The sequence below is a fragment of the Panthera pardus genome, unplaced genomic scaffold, assembly GCF_024362965.1.
Source record: "Panthera pardus isolate Hobbes unplaced genomic scaffold, ASM2436296v1 HiC_scaffold_3, whole genome shotgun sequence".
NCBI classification, from domain to species: domain Eukaryota; kingdom Metazoa; phylum Chordata; class Mammalia; order Carnivora; family Felidae; genus Panthera; species Panthera pardus.
In genome coordinates this window covers 6760602-6777503 of record NW_026526876.1, presented here as the reverse complement: position 1 = coordinate 6777503, position 16902 = coordinate 6760602, and the positions used below count along the sequence as shown (strand labels likewise).

The following is a 16902-nucleotide window of genomic DNA, read 5'->3' as shown; positions in this document are numbered from 1 at the left end:
TGCTGGGCATAGACTCTAGTGCTGGGCATACAGCAGAGAGTTAGTTGGGCATTCTCCTCCCTCCTGATGAGACGGGGCAGGAAAGACAGTCCGCAGGTACATAAGAAAACTTACTCATGGAGAAGAGTGTTAGGAAGGTAAGAAGCGGGGTTTTGCAATGGAAGATAAGAGGAGTGTGTGGTGTGCTTCGATAAGAGGGGTGGAGAAGACCTGTCTGGAAAGATGAGTGTCGTGCTCCGGGCAGAGGGGACACTGTGTGTGTGTCAAGCTTCCGGAATGGGGAGGAGCTTGCGGTGGTGCCCTTGTGGTTGGTTAATATTCTGAGGCTCTCCATTCTTCTCCGCCACCTCTGTGTTTCTGATGTCTAGTAACCTTTCCAACAAGCGGAACCTAGTTTTAAAAGGGAGAAGGCGGACATAGACTTCTCTTTGGATTATTGATGAATTTTCTTTTACCAGCACCATGTCTAGCCTTGATTGGCTGAGGAACCTGCTAGTTATAAGTGTCTTGTTCTTGAACCTTTTTTTGCTGACTCAGAACGAAGAGAAGCACCTGAAAGTCGCTGGATGTTGTCTAGTGCAATCCAGGTTATAATCCATGAGCTTAAAGAGCAGTTGAGGACCTTTTTTGTTTACTTTGTATGCTTAGAGCCCAACCTTTCATGCTTCCTCTGCTAGAGACCTTTGGTTTTAGATCGGGCTTCAGACCCTTAGAAGATGTTTGGTATATACCACCCCCTTCCTCCAATCTGTTTCTACTTGCTGCCCTGTAAAACATTGCCTTCCTGGGACGTGTTAATGACCCTCCTCTTTCAAACAGCTAGTTGCAGGACTTATGGAACACATTTCATCTAACAGACATGTGAGGTCCTTCTGTGTGATAAGCTCTGTGCTGGGCACTGGATAACCCTGTACACTGTTTTCATGGCTTGACATTTGTGACCCAAGAGTGTGGTCCACATTGGGAAGTATTGTTTTCCTAATGCCATAACATTTAAGAGCTCTGGAGTCCTGGATTTGAATCCCCTTGTCAGGATTTAAGATTTTTGTGACCTAGGGCAAGATACTCAACCTCTCTGAGCCTCAGGTTTTCAGTTGGGAAGTAGGAATAATGCTCACTTCACAGGTTCTTGGTGAATGCATGTAGGGCATGGGTCTGACATAGTAAGGATGTGATACATGTCAGCCATCATCGTTGTTTTAATGTTTTTTTTTTTCTTTAATGTTTATTTGGGGGGGGGGGGAGGGAGACACAGAATCTAAAGCAGACTCCAGGCTCCGAGCTGTCAGCACAGAGCCCGACGCGGGGCTCGAACTCACGAACCGTGAGATCATGACCTGAGCCGAAGCCGGACACTTGACCCACTGAGCCACCCAGGCGCCTCCCTCCATCATCATTGTTAATAGCAACAATGCGTTGTTTGTAATATGGTGTCATTAATAGTCTCTTTCACTATTAGTAGACGAGTCCCTAACCCCTCATGATCTACTACACATTTTCTTTAGCTTCATTATTACTGGGTCCCACCCTTCTCACTAATCTGCTGATTTCTGCTTTTCATTATTGAGCCTTTCCTTTAAGAATATCCCTGATGGGTCTTTATTCTACCTGGATTCAGGAAACTGCTCACTCCTCTGCAGGCGCTGTGACTTGGGGCATTTACTCACCTTTTCTGAACTCTGAGTTTCTCATCTGCTAAAATAGGAATAATACCCATATGGCCGGGCTGTTGTGAGGGTCACGTTATTAGAGTAATGCACATGGAAATGTTTGGAAAATTATAAACTATCAGAAAAAAGGATTATTATTAGACATGGTTATGTACCTCCTTGAGTTACTATTCGCTTAAAATGTATAGATTTGAAAGCTCTCATAAACACAAGAAGTTTATTCTAGAAGATTTAAAGCAGGGGAATATATAAAACTTCCTTAAACTTTACTCTGGTAGTTTAAATGTGGTTAGAATAGTTAGAACCTGCAATTGATTCTGAAGGATCAGTTCTGGAGGCATTTGTAAAGTACTTGTTACAGGAAATAGTCCTAAAGTATACATTGTAGTATACAAAGTATACAAGGTATACATTGTATACAAAGTTTACAAAGTATACATTGTATACAATGTAAAGTATACACTGTAGGTACCTCTCATAATGAGCTGTTCTAGGCAGGCAGTTTTTCCTTTTTTCTTCTTGGGTCTTAAATGCAGATGTGTAACAAAACCTATGGACCAGTCCAGTCCTTACCTACTTAGCTTCACCTGAACAGTTAATAAATATCAATTTTTTTAAAATGTTTATTATTTTTGAGGGGGGGGCAGAGAATCCCAAGCAGCCTCTACGCTGCCAGTGCAGAGCCTGACACGAGGCTCAGTCCTACGGCTGTGAGGTCGTGACCCGAACCGAAATCAAGAGTCAGATGCTTAACTGACTGAGCCACCAGGGCACCCATATAAATAAATACCATTTTAAATGAAAAGATGATAGCTTGATTGTTCTTAAACACACACAAAATAATGTACGGCCTGGCAGCTATGATTAATAATGCCATATTGCGTATTTGAGAGCTGCTAACAGCAAATCTTAAAAGTTCTCATCACAAGAATAAAAGTTGTTTGTGTATGCGATGGATGTTAACAAGACTTACTATGGTGACCATTTTTGGAGATATACACGTATCGACTCATTAAGTTGTACCCCTGAAACTAATGTAATGTCAGCTATATCTCAATATTAAAAAAAAAATGCAAAAATAAACACACAAAACTTTCAAGTGTAATGACGCATATCTGTTAAGAAAAAAATGAAGATTTAAAATCAATGCACTTTTTTTTTCTCCCAGTAATATTGAAATACATAAAAGATGTGGGAAACACCCTATCTGTGATTATATTTGACTATTTGTTTTACCAGTTAGTCTGTGGTTTTCAAGAACTACGGGGAGATTCCTTTATCTGGATTTTAAAGAACCGAACTGTGCAGACAGTGGATATAGTTCCAAACCCTAGAATTTCTTGCCTTTTCTTCCCAGTGTGCTGAGTACTATTTCTCTACCATTTATTTGACATAACCTAAAACAAGCACAGCTTAGCAAATTGGTCCCCCCCGCAAAGCACACTGCATTTCTGTGTTCTCTTGAAAATCAAGCAATCCTGATCTTCAAAGACAAAAAGTAGAAAAACCATGCTTTCAGCACACTTTCTCACCTTTCACTGTCACGTGCTTTCTAGTGAATGTGTCCTGAAACTTGTTTTGAGATGGGATATTAGCTAACACTGTGTTTTGAGTCCTGTTGTCTTCTTTCCGAAATGTCTCTGTTTTCCTTCCGCTTTGTTTACCTAATCAGAGAGGCTGGATGGATTTGGGCGCATAGAGTTTCCCCGATTTCTAGGGGTCAGGAGATCACAGCTCCTTCATACGTAATCCAGGTCAGTCTCCTCTGCGACCTCCATGTCTCAGAGGTAGAGATACGGCCCAAATTACACAACCTGGGAAACTGTAATTCAGGTTTAAACTTAAGAAGGGAAACTGATAGTTAACACAGGTCTTTTCCATGGTCTCTACCTAATTTGATGCTCACCAGCACCCTCGAAGGGGGAGGTGGGCACAGTCCCCTTTCGTAGATTAGGGAACTGACCACTTCAGGTAATTCGCCCCAGTGGAGGCAGGTTTTAACCCAGCCTTTCTTCTTCCTGGTCAATAACACAGTTTCACACAGGTTCTCCGAGCTCTAAGTCATTTCAGCCATCAGGTCTGAGGGAAGAATGTTTGCCAGCAGAGATGCAGATTCAGGAATAGAAAGGGGAGATTATTTTAAGTTGCAGTCAGGGGGTGGGAGCTCTAAGCCGCCAGCCATGTTTGGGTTGTTTCTGGAGCCTTGTCCTTCCTGATGCTCCTTTTTATGTCACAGTTCTAAACTTGCTGGAGGGTCGACAGCAGCATTTTGAATTAGGGGGCGTTTTTCTTTCTTTTTCTTTTTTAAAAAATTTTTTTAAAATTTATTTTTGAGAGAGACACAGAGTGAGTGGGAGAGGGGCAGAGAGAGAGAGAGAGAGGGAGACACAACCCGAAGCAGGCTCCAGGCTCTGAGCTGTCAGCACAGAGCCCCACATGGGGCTCGAACCCACGAACCATGAGATCATAACCTGAGCTGAAGTCGGATGCTTAACCGACTGAGCCACCCAGGTGCCCTAAAAAAAAATTTTTTTTTAATGTTTACTTTTGAGAGAGAGAGAGACAGACAGACAGAGTGCAAGCAGGGGAGGGTCAGAGAGAGGGAGACACAGAATCCGAAGCAGGCTCCAGGCTCTGAGCTGTCGGCACAGAGCCCTATGTGGGGCTCGAACCCACGAACTGTGAGATCATGACTTGAGCCGAAGTCAGACACTTAACCCACTGAGCCACCCAGGCGCCCCTGGAACATTTTAATTACGCATTGGCCCGGGGGGGCAGTATAGGTTTGAAAGGTAGTGGAACTCTTTCAACACTACACATGCCATGGCAAAGGAACCCAGTTAGCAAAAGAGTTCATAATTGATGTCAGCATCCTGACTACATCTGTCATCTGGGGCAAATTACTGTCTCTGCTTTGTTTCTACCCTTATCCCCCCAGCTCCAGAAGAGGAGACACAGCCTTCATGTGTCTCCTCACACTCCTGGCCAAGCTGAGAAGTAACGTGTACTTCTAGAAATGATTCGAGGGCCAGGGGTGACAAGATCTGCCTAATTTGGGGCTACACAGTCAAAGGGAGCATCAGTTAGTAGTTAACGCAAGATGGGCCCCTGGAAAGACGATGCCGTTGCTACAGCTGGATTCCTGAACAGCACATCATTCTCCACGACGTGGAAAGATGATCGAGGTGGACACCACAGCAGCTTTTTCAGGGCCTACCTTGCTTCCGCTTACCAAAGATCGCTCCGACAAAATTTTTAAAAGGGGGGAAACCAGAAAGACGTTGCCAGACATATTTGGTATTGCGTTCGTTGTCTGACTTTGCTGAAAAAACTAAGTGACACTAAGCGGCTCCCCCTGATGGATGCCGGTATCCCTGAGATCTGGGTTGGGATCCTGCCAGGAAACTATCCCTCTTCGTGGACACCAGGACACCAGGCTGTGTCTAGGAAGGGCTGTGGCAGAATGTAGAGCCCGGGGTGGGGATCCCCGTGCTGTCTGGAGTCCCTCCCTGTTTCCTCCCTTAGGGTGACAGGAAGTAAAAGGAGGGGGACTGGTTTTGTGTAGGCGGAGCTGGTCCCGGTGGGGAAGGTGCCACAGCCATTGCTCACCTGAGGGAGGGACCAGGAGTAATTACTGTGGTCGTAATAACCTCTAGTCCAGGCGCAGTGCTGGACATTTAGATGTGCTAATCATCACAAAGCACTTTTGGGTAGTACTCTTGTGTTCTACAGATGAGACAATGGAGGCTCACGGAGGTTCGATACTTGCCGCAGTCACAGTCATAAATTGCCCCGCCCAGGTACACTGGGGCTTCAGTGAACAGGTTGGAGATGATAATATAGCCTTTAGTTACATAGCCAAAGAGTCAATGGGGTAGTTTATTGGCCACAGGCAGAAAAAAGAAATGGCTTAGGAGCACTGACAAGATCCCGAGTTAAAAACAACTTTGGAGAGGATTTGATCGGTATTTTTAAAAATTGTTTATTTATTTTTGAGAGAGAAAGAACATGAGCGGGAGAGGGGCAGAGAGAGAGGGAGAGAGAGACAGAATCTGAGGCAGGCTCCAAGCTGTCAGTACAGAGCCCGACGCGGGGCTCGAACCCACAAACCATGAGATCCTGACCTGAGCTGAAGTCAGCTGAGCTCTGCAGGCACCCCGGATTTGATCAGTATTTATGAAATCACGAATGGTTCTGGATGATGCAGGCAAGCTGGAATTAGTGAATTAGGGCGGCTCCCCTTTTCAGTTAGTGAATGGTGAAGCAAGGGGAGGCAGGAAGCAGCACAGCAGGAAGCAAATCTTGCGGAAACCACTCTTGAGCACAACGAAAACACAAATTTTGGATGAGCTGAGATCAAGCCTTAGATGTTAGAGCCCTAATGATGTACTCTGAATAACTCCGCAGTTGGGGCCACATGCCACAATTTTGAGGTTGATTTTGGAAGGCAGCACACACAAGGCTCTTCCTGCTCCTGTTGGAAGCAAGACTGGGTAGCTTGCTCTGTGGGCATGACCCAGTAAGGGGGTTCTGATTTCCTTCCTTCCTCCCACCCTGCCTCCCTCCCTTCCTTCCTTCCTTCCTTCCTTCCTTCCTTCCTTCCTTCCCTTCCCCCCCCCCCCCTCTTTCTAAGTTTATGTATTTTGAGAGACACAGAGAGTGGGAGAGTCCCCAGCAGGTTCCGCACTGTCAACGCAGACCCCATCCAGGGCTCGAACTCACAAAACCACGAGGTCATGACCAGAGCTGAAATCAAGAGCCAGACGCCCAGCCGACCGGGCCACCCAGACGCGCCAGGCTCTGATTTTCTTTACACTAGTGTGGATGTATACTGCGGCCCATAGTCCGTTTTCAGCAGTACCAGACTTGGGTGTGAGGGAGCTGGAAGGAACTGCCGGGGGAGCTGGAAACCACCGATGCCCCTGTCCCGCACCCTCGCTGGGTTATACCATCAACCCGGAGAAGGGGACCCGGGATAATGCAAAGCCCCACGGGGCCGTTTCACAGGCATAGCAGGTGTCGACACACTGTTCCCAAATTCTAAGATAAGATTACCTGATTACTATTCTTGTTTGTTTTTAATTTTTAAAAATTTATTTATTTTTTAAATTTACATCCAAGTTAGCATATAGTGCTGATTTCACAGTGATTTCAGGGGTAAATTCCTTGGTGCCCCTCCCCCATTTAGCCCATCCCCCCTCCCACAACCCCTCCAGGAACCCTCTGTTCTTCATATTTAAGAGTCTCTTATGTTTTGTCCCCCTCCCTGTTTTTTTTTTTTTTTTTAATGTTTATTCATCTTTGAGAGACAGAGCATGAGCAGGGGAGGAGCAGAGAGAGAGAGGGAGACACAGAATCCAAAGCAGGCTCCAGGCTCCGAGCTGTCAGCACAGAGCCTGACTCGGGGCTCGAACCCACGAATTGCGAGATCATGACCTGAGCCAAAGCTGGATGCTCAACTGACTGGGTCACTGAGGCTCCCCTCCTCCCTATTTTTCTATTAATTTTGCTTTCCTTCCTTTATGTTCATCTGTCTTGTATCTTAAAGTCCTCATATGAGTGAAGTCATATTTGTCTCTCTCTGACTAATTTCACTTAGCATAATATCCTCTAGTTCCATCCAGGTAGTTGCAAATGGCAAGATTTCATTCTTTTTGATTGCTGAGTAATACTCCATCGTGTGTATGTACATATATGTATATGTATATATATATATATATATATATATATATATATATATATATACACACATACCACACATCTTTATCCATTCATCCATCGGTGGACATTTGGGCTCTTTCCATACTTTGGCTGTTGTCGATAGTGCTGCTAGAAACATGGGGGTGCAAATGTGCCTTCGAAACAGCACACTTGTATCCCGTGGATAAATGCCTAGTAGTGCAATTGCCAGGTTGTAGGGTAGTTCTATTTTTAGTTTTTTGAGGAACCTCCATACTGTTTTCCAGAGTGGACGCACCAGCTTGCATTCCCACCAACAATGCAAAAGAGATCCTTTTTCTCTGCATCCTCGCCAACATCTGTTGTTGCCTGAACTGTTAATGTTAGCCATTCTGACAGGTGTGAGGTGCTATCTCATTGTGGTTTTGATTCGTATTTGGATGTCTTCTTTGGAGAAGTGTCTGTTCATGTCTTTTGCCCATTTCCTCACTGGATTATTTGTTTTTTTGGGGTGTTGAGTTTGATCAGTTCTTTATAGATTTTGGATACTAACCCTTTATCTGATAGGTCATTTGCAGATATCTTCTCCCATTCTGTCAGTTGCCTTTTAGTTTTGCTGATAGTTTCCTTCGCTGTGCAGAAGCTTTTTATTTTGATGAGGTTCCAATAGCTCATTTTTGCTTTGGTTAATTTTTTTTAATGTTTATTTTTAACAGAGAGACAGAGTGTGAGCCACCGAAAGGCAGAGGGAGGGAGGGAGGGAGGGAGGGAGGGAGGGAGGGAGAGAGAGAGAGAGAGAGAGAGAGAGAGAGAGAGAGAATTAAGTAGGCTCCAGAGCCCGATGTAGGGCTCGAACTTATGAACTGCAAGATCATGACCTGAACCGAAGTGGGATGCTTAACTGACTGGACCACTCAGACACCCCCCTCATTATTATTCTTAATTTTATAGTTAAAGGAGGAAACAGAGGTTCAGGTGAAATGACTTGACTTTCACAGTTGGAACTAGGACCCTGGATTAACATTTTTTGTTTCGTGTTCTACTTTCTCAAATACTCTCTGCCTTTTGTTTTTGTATACACTTGCTCACCTCCTAAATGGCCTTCTAAACTAATGCAGACAAGCTCACTTTGTCTGGCAGATACCATAATGGTAGGTTTCCAGTCCTGGCCAGTGCAGGGCTCTCACGATTGGGGTAAGAGCGTGAGGTTGAGGAGGAGTGTGGGAAAGAGGGCGGCCCAGTGAGAAAGGGGAGGAGAAAGCCCCACAGAGCTCCAACACATTGTCATATATATACATCTTCCTAACACATTGTCATATGTATACATCTGGGTATTTAGTCTTGGTTGGGGGGGGGGGGGGGCGGGGGAGGGTTAAGATTTAATGCAAATAAACTTACCTGGGACCAGATAAAATGAAAAGATTCAAAGTGGACGATCATGTAAAATTTAGTCCCAGCCTACAGATACCAGGATAAAAAAGTGGGAGGAGGCCCCTGAGATTTTCAAAATTACCTGGTTACCAGCAACAGATTGAACTGGTACCTCGTGCTCCTGGAGTCGTAGTACATGAAGCGAGTGCGTGGAAAGACAGAATTGAGATACGGGTGACCTCAAAAATTGAACATTTGTGAATGAATAGTGATGGACTAATTATAGCCTAGCCACAAACTGGCTTTTTATAAAGCTGAGAATATTGGAAGTTTTCCTCATCATTTCTTTCCTCCAACCTTTCTGTTCTCAGACGAGGTTGCTGGTGGTCCCCTTGGCCCCTCCCTGCCCTTTGAGTTTAATGAGCTAGGGGAGCTCTAGAAAGATTTAGCTGATAGCCTTTTGTCTGGTTTAACTGATAGGATTAAGTGGGATTCCAAGGTGAGCCATTATGTTTGAGTTAGTTTAACCCTCCTTGCCTGTGAACTCCGCGTCTGGTAGCAAGCCTTTTTTAATTTTATTTTTAAAAATTTTTATTTTTGAGAGAGAGGGAGGCAGAGAATCTGAAGCACACCCGTACTGTCCGCACAAAGCCCAACACGGGGCTCGAACTCATGAACTGTGAGATCATGACCTGAGCTGAACCTCAGCTCAACCCACTGAGCCACCCGCAAGTCTTTTCTGAGGGAGAAATAATGCAGAGATGGACAGATCTGTTCACCTGGTCGCTGTATCCGTAACTAGATGAAAAGAACAAGTCTGTACTTAGGTGGTGAGCATTTCAGCCTCCTCCCTTTTTATCTACCTGCGTTGATTCCTGTATCTAAGGTGTATTTAACCTCCCATGTGGTTAGAGCAGTAATTGGTGACATTGTAACATTATCAGTTACATATGCATTTAAGCATTTTTTTTCTGTTTCTTAAAATTACCCTGTAACTTATTTTTAGCAGTTGTGCAAACAGCCCCAACTCCTTTTTCTTGTATCTTTCACGTTTATTTTTCTTGCTCCTTTCTCCATTCATATTGTTATTTTGTTTTCCTCTCCTGCTTCCCTTTAATTTTGCTAACTAGTAGCGAACACTAACTATATTTAGAGCTGAAAAGAGAAGAGTGACTATTGCCTTCAACTTGTTTCAGTCTTTCATCAGTTTCCCCTCCAGCTGTCAGGTGGATTTTGCCTTCAGCTCAGCGGGGAGAGCTGGAGACCCGCCTTCTGAACTGAGGCTGGGGTTCCTCTGTGCTCTCTATGCCACTGCTGCTAACAGAGAACCAGTTTCCTCTCCTTCCGACCTGTGTTCACCTCATTGGGCCCGTGGGAGAGTGGCTGGGCTGGCTTTTAGTTGCTTAGGCTTACAAGGGCCACGGATCTCTGACTTTTTTCTTTCTGAAGTCTGTTCCTGCCACACATCTGCTGGGGCCGCAAGTCGAACTTGAGGGGTAGCTGCCTCCAGGTTTGCCCTGGGTCCTCCAGCCCGGAGCTCCCCGGTGCCCACTCCCCCTGTGTTGGCATTTGTGTGGTTAGCCAGTAAGCAGTGGGTTACTCTTGGGCAAAGTAGCTACGTTGGGATTTTTCCGGTATTGTACCTGATAGGTGATATCTTTATCTTAGAATCCTAAGCATTCTGATAATTGGATGGGAGAGAGTACTTAAACACATCCTTCTTTTAGTCCTGGCTCTTTTCCTAGAAGTTTTGGTTGAATTCCCATAAATACAGAATGAGTAGTGATACTCATTCTGAATTTCCCATGTTGTTTCTGAAGGCATTAATAAATGCACTCATAGGTGGACTATTGAGAAAATCAGGCATTCACCCCCTAAACCAAGGGGGTGAAAGAATATTTTAAGAATATTTAAATATTTTATTTAAGAACCTTAAATAATTTGTTGTCAACAGCTTATTTTACTGGGTGCATTTTACAAAAAATTAACATCTATATAAATGAATACATAAGGCGTAATCAGGTCCAGCTCGATTTGGGAAATGTGCTCACGTTCCTAAGGAGATTTCACAGGTTTTCTTCCTGTAACTTGTAAAGTCCCACCCTGCATATCATTCCTAGGGACACCACCCCCTCTCAGGCCTCCTAGAAGAAGTTGAGTACCTCCTCATTAGTTCATGGTTTTACCGGTGAGGTTAGCAAATTGACTAGAAAATGTTGCTTTGGTTTAGATTTCGTAATTTATGAACTGCTTTTGAAGCTTTTGAATCAGGGGTAATAGTTAATCGCAGATAGTGTTAAGTCAGCAATTAGGGTTAATAAAAGTCACTTGTAACATGTTCTGAGTTTGTAGATTGAAAGCATTGATAAGATTACCTTAAAAGTTACTCTTGACTTCCAAGGGCTAATGGCTATTCTGTTCGTCGAATAGATGTGAAACATTAAGGTAATTGCATAATTTAGAATTTCAATCTAATTTCAGCTTCATTTAATAAAGTACTGCCCCAGAGAGAGCTGACTTTTTAAAAGAAAGCCCACGTGTTAGAGTTTTCACTTTGCTAGTGGGGGGTATGTGATTCGAACTGTTCCTGAATCGGTTTTATTCAAATGTGATATAAGAATGCAATGTCATGTTCTAATTTTGGTTTGTTTGATTTACAGTCAATGAACTGGAACTTATCTCTTTTACTTTAGGCTTTCAGATAAACTTCTGTGAAAAGGCACAAAGTAAGCTACAAACTTTATGATCCTATGCTACTTATTTTTTTTTTCATATCCATCTTGGTATTGAGAATGTGTCCACAATTGGTTCAACTAACCAACCATGGCAATTTTACACTCAAAGAGCTTCCATTTCTCATTCTTTTTCCAAATACAATAATAATAATAATAATAATAATAATAATAATAGTTCTATTCTTGATTGTAAATTGTTTTTGCTCAAAATTGAAATAGATATATACAGGTATTCAAATGCTTGTAGGTATAGAAAGTTGTATATAGATGTGCAGATAATTTATAGATATTCAGATGTATATATGTATAGAAATCATAGTAGATTTGGAAAGATGTACATAGGTATGGAAAGGTATATTTATGTGTATGAGTTATGAAAAGATATGCATAGGTATTTGGATTTCACCATAATGCAAACTACAAGCTGAGGAAAGTTCTCTTTTAAGATTGTGGTGCAGAGTATTTAATGGTACTCAGAGATTTCATGATTTAAGGTTGATTTTTTGGAACCATACACATAGAGTGTTTTCATTTTTTTCTTTGAAACAAAGCTTGTTTCTTCCTCCTGCCTCCCCCTACCTCAATGTGGACTAGTGTTCTCTATTAGGACACCAGTCTTAAAAGAATGCAGAGTAAGTTTTCTATTCAATAACAAGCAAAACTTATAAAGCTAAAACAAATGCATTAAAGACATTTTAAAATTTATTTATATGTTTTGAGAGGAGGGAGAGGCAGAGAGAGAGGCGAGGAGAGAGAATCCCAAGCAGTCTCCACACTCAGTGTGGAACCTGATGTGGGGCTCGATCCCATGACCATGAGATCATGACTTGAGCTGAAATAAGGAGCCAGCCAGCCACTTAACCAACTGAGCCACCTAGATGCCCCCAACAAATGCGTCTTATTTATTTATTTGTTTGTTTAAAAAATTTTTTTTTAACATTTACTCATTTGTGAGAGAGAGAGAGAAAGAGACAGAGCGCAAGTGGGGGAGGAGCAGAGAGAGAGGGAGACACAGAATCTGAAACAGGCTCCAGGCTCCGAGCCGTCAGCACAGAGCCCGACGCGGGGCTCGAACTCATGGACCGTGAGATCATGACCTGAGCTGAAGTCGGCCGCTCAACCGACTGAGCCACCCAGGCGCCCCAGCAAGCGCATTTTAAACTTAAATATCATTTGTATAAATGCAGTTAAGAACTCCCCACTCCAGGAGACTATTCTTCAGTTAACATAAAAAAAAAATCCCCAAATACAATGTGACTAGTTTCATGTTATTTATTCACAGAGTGAGGAAGAATGGTGGCCACTTTTTGATACACGTCCTTCTTCTCCCCCAGCTTTACTGAGATGTAATTGACTTGTAATCATGTAAGCTTAAGGTGTACAATGTGTAACTTGAATGTTGCAAAACGATGATCGCTGTAGGGTTACTTAACACCTCCCTCACCTTGCATAATTAATACTCTTTTTTTCGTGCTGAGAACATTTAAGATGTACTGTTTTAACAATTTCTTAAAATATTTTTTGATGTTTATTTTTTTATATTAGAGAGAGAGTGAGTGAGAGAGAGAGCGTGAGCAAGCGAGGGAGGGGCAGAGAGAGACAGAGGGAGAGAGAGAATCCCAAGCAGGCTCTGCGCTGTCCGTGCAGAGCCCGACGCAGGGCTCGAACCACAAACTGTGAGATCATGACCTGAGCTGAAATCGAGAGTCAGAGGCTTAACCCACTGAGCCACCCAGGCACCCCTAACGTTTTCTGATGGAATCAAAATGTTTACAATTTCCATTGATTGAACCTTGTGACTTCCTTTGAAGTGTAGTCAGCAAACAATGTATTTCTTGAGTGGCTCACTCATGACACAGAGTAGGGCAGCCAGACCCTAGGATCACAATTTTTTAATCGGTTATTATCCTTCTCTTACCTTAAACTAAAGATAGTATACAATTGCCTGCCCATATTTGATATATATCTGTGTATAATGAAGTTACAACTTCTATTTTATGCTATTTTAAATACACTTACTATGATAATTTTTTGCTTTCGCTTATGTTTTAACAAAATGTTTCTCTTTAATTATTATAATTTTTAGTTTTTCTATATTGGCAACATTTAATCTAAGAAAAATGCTGACATTTAAAAAATGTAAAGCTGCATTCACATTGTTGCCCTTTTTTCTAACTTAGTCCAGCTGTGGACGTAAAACCAGAGAAATGTACTGATTTTGTTAAGCTTAAAGTTGTGTATGCAGTGTCCATAAAAAGCTCTGTAGCTAGATTAAAAGTGCCTTTGGACTGTCTAAATGGTTCTGTCCCTTCTCCGTTGTTACAGAAACGGCAGATTTGTGGTGCTGCCTGCCTGGAACCCGGAAGAATCGAACAAGGAAGCATGCATATATATAATACTCCCGCTTTGATTCTCACTTCTGGGTTGTCTTCACTGCCTCTTCTCACATCTCCTTTTTTATCTCCCCCTCTCACTTTGGGACATCCTCCTCTTTGTTTTCCAGCTTTTGGGATTCAACACCGTTTGATACGTTCATTCACGAAGCACCTGTTGCACGCCTCGGTACCAGAAAGTGGGGGAGCCGATGGGTCCGGAAATGAATAGGTCCCCGCCCTTGCTGACTCTTAGTGTAGTGGACCTGAGTTGATCTGGGTTTGATTCTGAGTGTTCAGCTGCTGATGCTACACATTGATTAGCAGCTGAACACAGGGTGAGGTGGTGCAGGAGGCAGGGGTACAGGGCACGTCTGCCCTGCTGTTGTGAGAGAGAGCGGCATGGGGCTGGGTGGGGGTGGGGGTGCCATGGGTCTCCTGAGAGCTGCTTTCCTGATTGGAGAACGGGGCTCAAAGATCCAGCGATGGGCCTGCCCTACTTTGGAGTTAAGCAGAGCTCTCTGCTGGCTGGGACCTCAGCGGAAGACTCAAGTAAAGGGAGGGTTGGAGCAGGGATGTTGGTAGGGATGGCCAGCTCTAAGTTGACGGTATTTATTTTTGTACTAAACGCTTAACTTTCCAGTTGCTTACGTACATTAACTTTTTTCCAAGATTGGTCCTGTCCTAAAGATTAAAGTACAACTTTGTAATGTTTGCAGACAACCAGGCTTACGTTTGGGATATAGACATTCACTTTATATGTTAAAGGCGGTCACTGGCTCTTTAAAACTAAAGGGCTTGAAATCGCGCAGGTAGTGTTTTCTCATCGAATAGGACCTCCTGTAGGGCCAGAATCTCCCATCTTATTCTCAGGATGTTTCAGAATTCTCAGAAGGACTTAGATTTAGTTCATTAAAAACACTTCTGTGTCTTACGGTAGTTGTAGGAGGGGACGGAGCGCAAAGAGCACACAATTATTGTGAAGAACCCAGTGAGTGCGTGCAGTGGCCTCACATGCTTGATTGATTCTCCGTCATAAGTCAGAAAGACTTATTGTAAGATGATTCTGATGACTAATGGAAGCTCTGAAGGATTCACTTTTTCCCATTGTTTGACTTTCACATAGTTTTTGTTTTTCATACTGTGTTATCACTATTCCAATGAGTGTATCACAATCGCCTGTCACAAGTTAGTGGAGCTTTATTGGAAATGTGTGGGGGGTGTTTTCGCACACAGTGTGAGATCACATTTAATTTTGGAACCGGATTTTTACAGATCGTCAATAAAAATCCACTTTGCATCTCATGGCCTTCTTTTGATCAATTGTAGTTTGCATTTACTTGCTTTTTGGTTTTTTCTATATGAAGTTAGTATGTATTTAAGGTAATAAGTAAACAAATGAAGTTACAATTATTTAAGACAATGGTGTTATGTTTCTCTTAACCCTGTTGGATTGTCAAATTATTCTGAAGTCTAAACGAAAGACTACTTCAGGGAAAGATACTCTTTCTGATTGATAGTGCTTATGTTTAGAAGGTTGATTAATTCATCATTCATCATTTGGAGAGCATGATTCTGTACTTGTAAAGGTGTTTATGTGACTTATGACCAAGTTTTGAATGATCATATCTTGATGGCTTTAATCAGAGAACTTGTAAACATGGTTCTTTAGAACATGATTTGCTTTGGTTTATAAAACCAGTGTTTTTGTTTTTGTTTTTTGTTTTTTTTTTTGTTTGTTGGTGGGGGAAGATTTACCTAGAAACACTTTTTGAGAAGTGCTTTCATAGATGTCAAATTTACCCTAGTGTGTTAGCATTCTGATTTTCTTATTTGGATGAGAAGACTCATTAAGGATCCCATGGCTGTAGAGGTCTTGGCTGAAGACACATTTGGGTGGTATTGAGTTTTGTACCTTTTATACTTTTGGTAGCTTTAAAAACTTTTTTAGTAGCTTTTAAAAATTGTTTTACTTGGGGATGTTTGCATAAGCAACAGGATGTTTCTTTCTTTCTTCGTTTCTTTCTTTCTTTTGATTTATTTAGACAGAGAGAGCATGGGGGAGGAGCAGAGAGTGGGGGGGAATCCCAAGCAGGCTCTGAGTTGTCAGCACAGAGCCTGATGTGGGGCTTGAGCTCATGAATCCTGAAATCGTGACCAGAGCCTAAATCACAGGGCAGACACAACCTACTGAGCCATCCAGGCGCCCCAACAGGAGCTTTATGTAGAAAGTTATGTGCTCCAGAGCTGACTTTTATTCTTGAAGTCACTAATAGAAATTAGATTACAGGTAGTGATTGCTTTTGGTAACACTGCACATCAGAATATTTTTGGAGAAAAAAGTGGAGGTATTCTAACCACAGATTCTCATTTAATTGTGAAACTACTCTTTTACAATAAGGATCCCTAATTGGTTTTAAGTTGGTAATAGTAAAAAGGAAACAATAAAGAGGAGGAAGGATGTTTCGTGAATGCAGAAATTTGAGGAAGTCATTAATAAGTTTAGTGACCTGATAAGAAGTGTCTGTAAAAGATGATGTGTTGCTCAAGAGAGTATCTGATTGTATTGGAAGTAGGCTGTGTAGTAAACCAGGCGAAGGAAGACGTGGAGGGGGAGTCAAGCCATTCTACCTTTACACTAAGAGCTTAGGAAATTCACCTGATTAAATTTCTTTTTTTTTTAATGTTTTATTTATTTTTGAGAGTGCAAGCGGGGGAAGTGCAGACAGGGAGGGGGGCAGGAGAGAATCAGAAATGGGCACCCCACTGACAGTGGTCAGCCCAACGCAGGAACTGCCAGATCATGACCTGAGTCAAAGTCGGACGCCCAACCAACTGAGCCACCCAGGCGCCCCACACCTGATTAAATTTCTAATTTTCCATTTTATGTAGCAAAAAATCTGTACACAGTGACTAAAATTTTATCATTTGGAATTTATTAAGCTCAGCTATGTTTTTCAGCAATCATAAGAAACAATGCTGCTATTAGAGATTAACAAGTTTTATTTAAATTTCTATAGAATTACTTATATTTTATTATTTGATTTGATTTTTTTTTAATGTTTGAGATGGAGA

General features: G+C 42.5%; 1 protein-coding gene across 2 annotated transcripts in view; it reads left to right on the top strand.

The window, feature by feature from the left end:
* MAP2K4 (mitogen-activated protein kinase kinase 4) overlaps positions 1-16902 on the top strand; it is a 134330-nt gene that overhangs the window by 1917 nt on the left and 115511 nt on the right. The window contains exon 2 of one of the 2 annotated variants that reach the window (XM_053893182.1): positions 11414-11446. The exons of the other annotated variant lie outside the window; for it this stretch is intronic. Within the exon in view, the coding sequence (XP_053749157.1) occupies positions 11414-11446 (33 nt within the window). The remainder of the gene's footprint in view (positions 1-11413; positions 11447-16902) is intronic. 2 annotated transcript variants of the gene reach the window in all.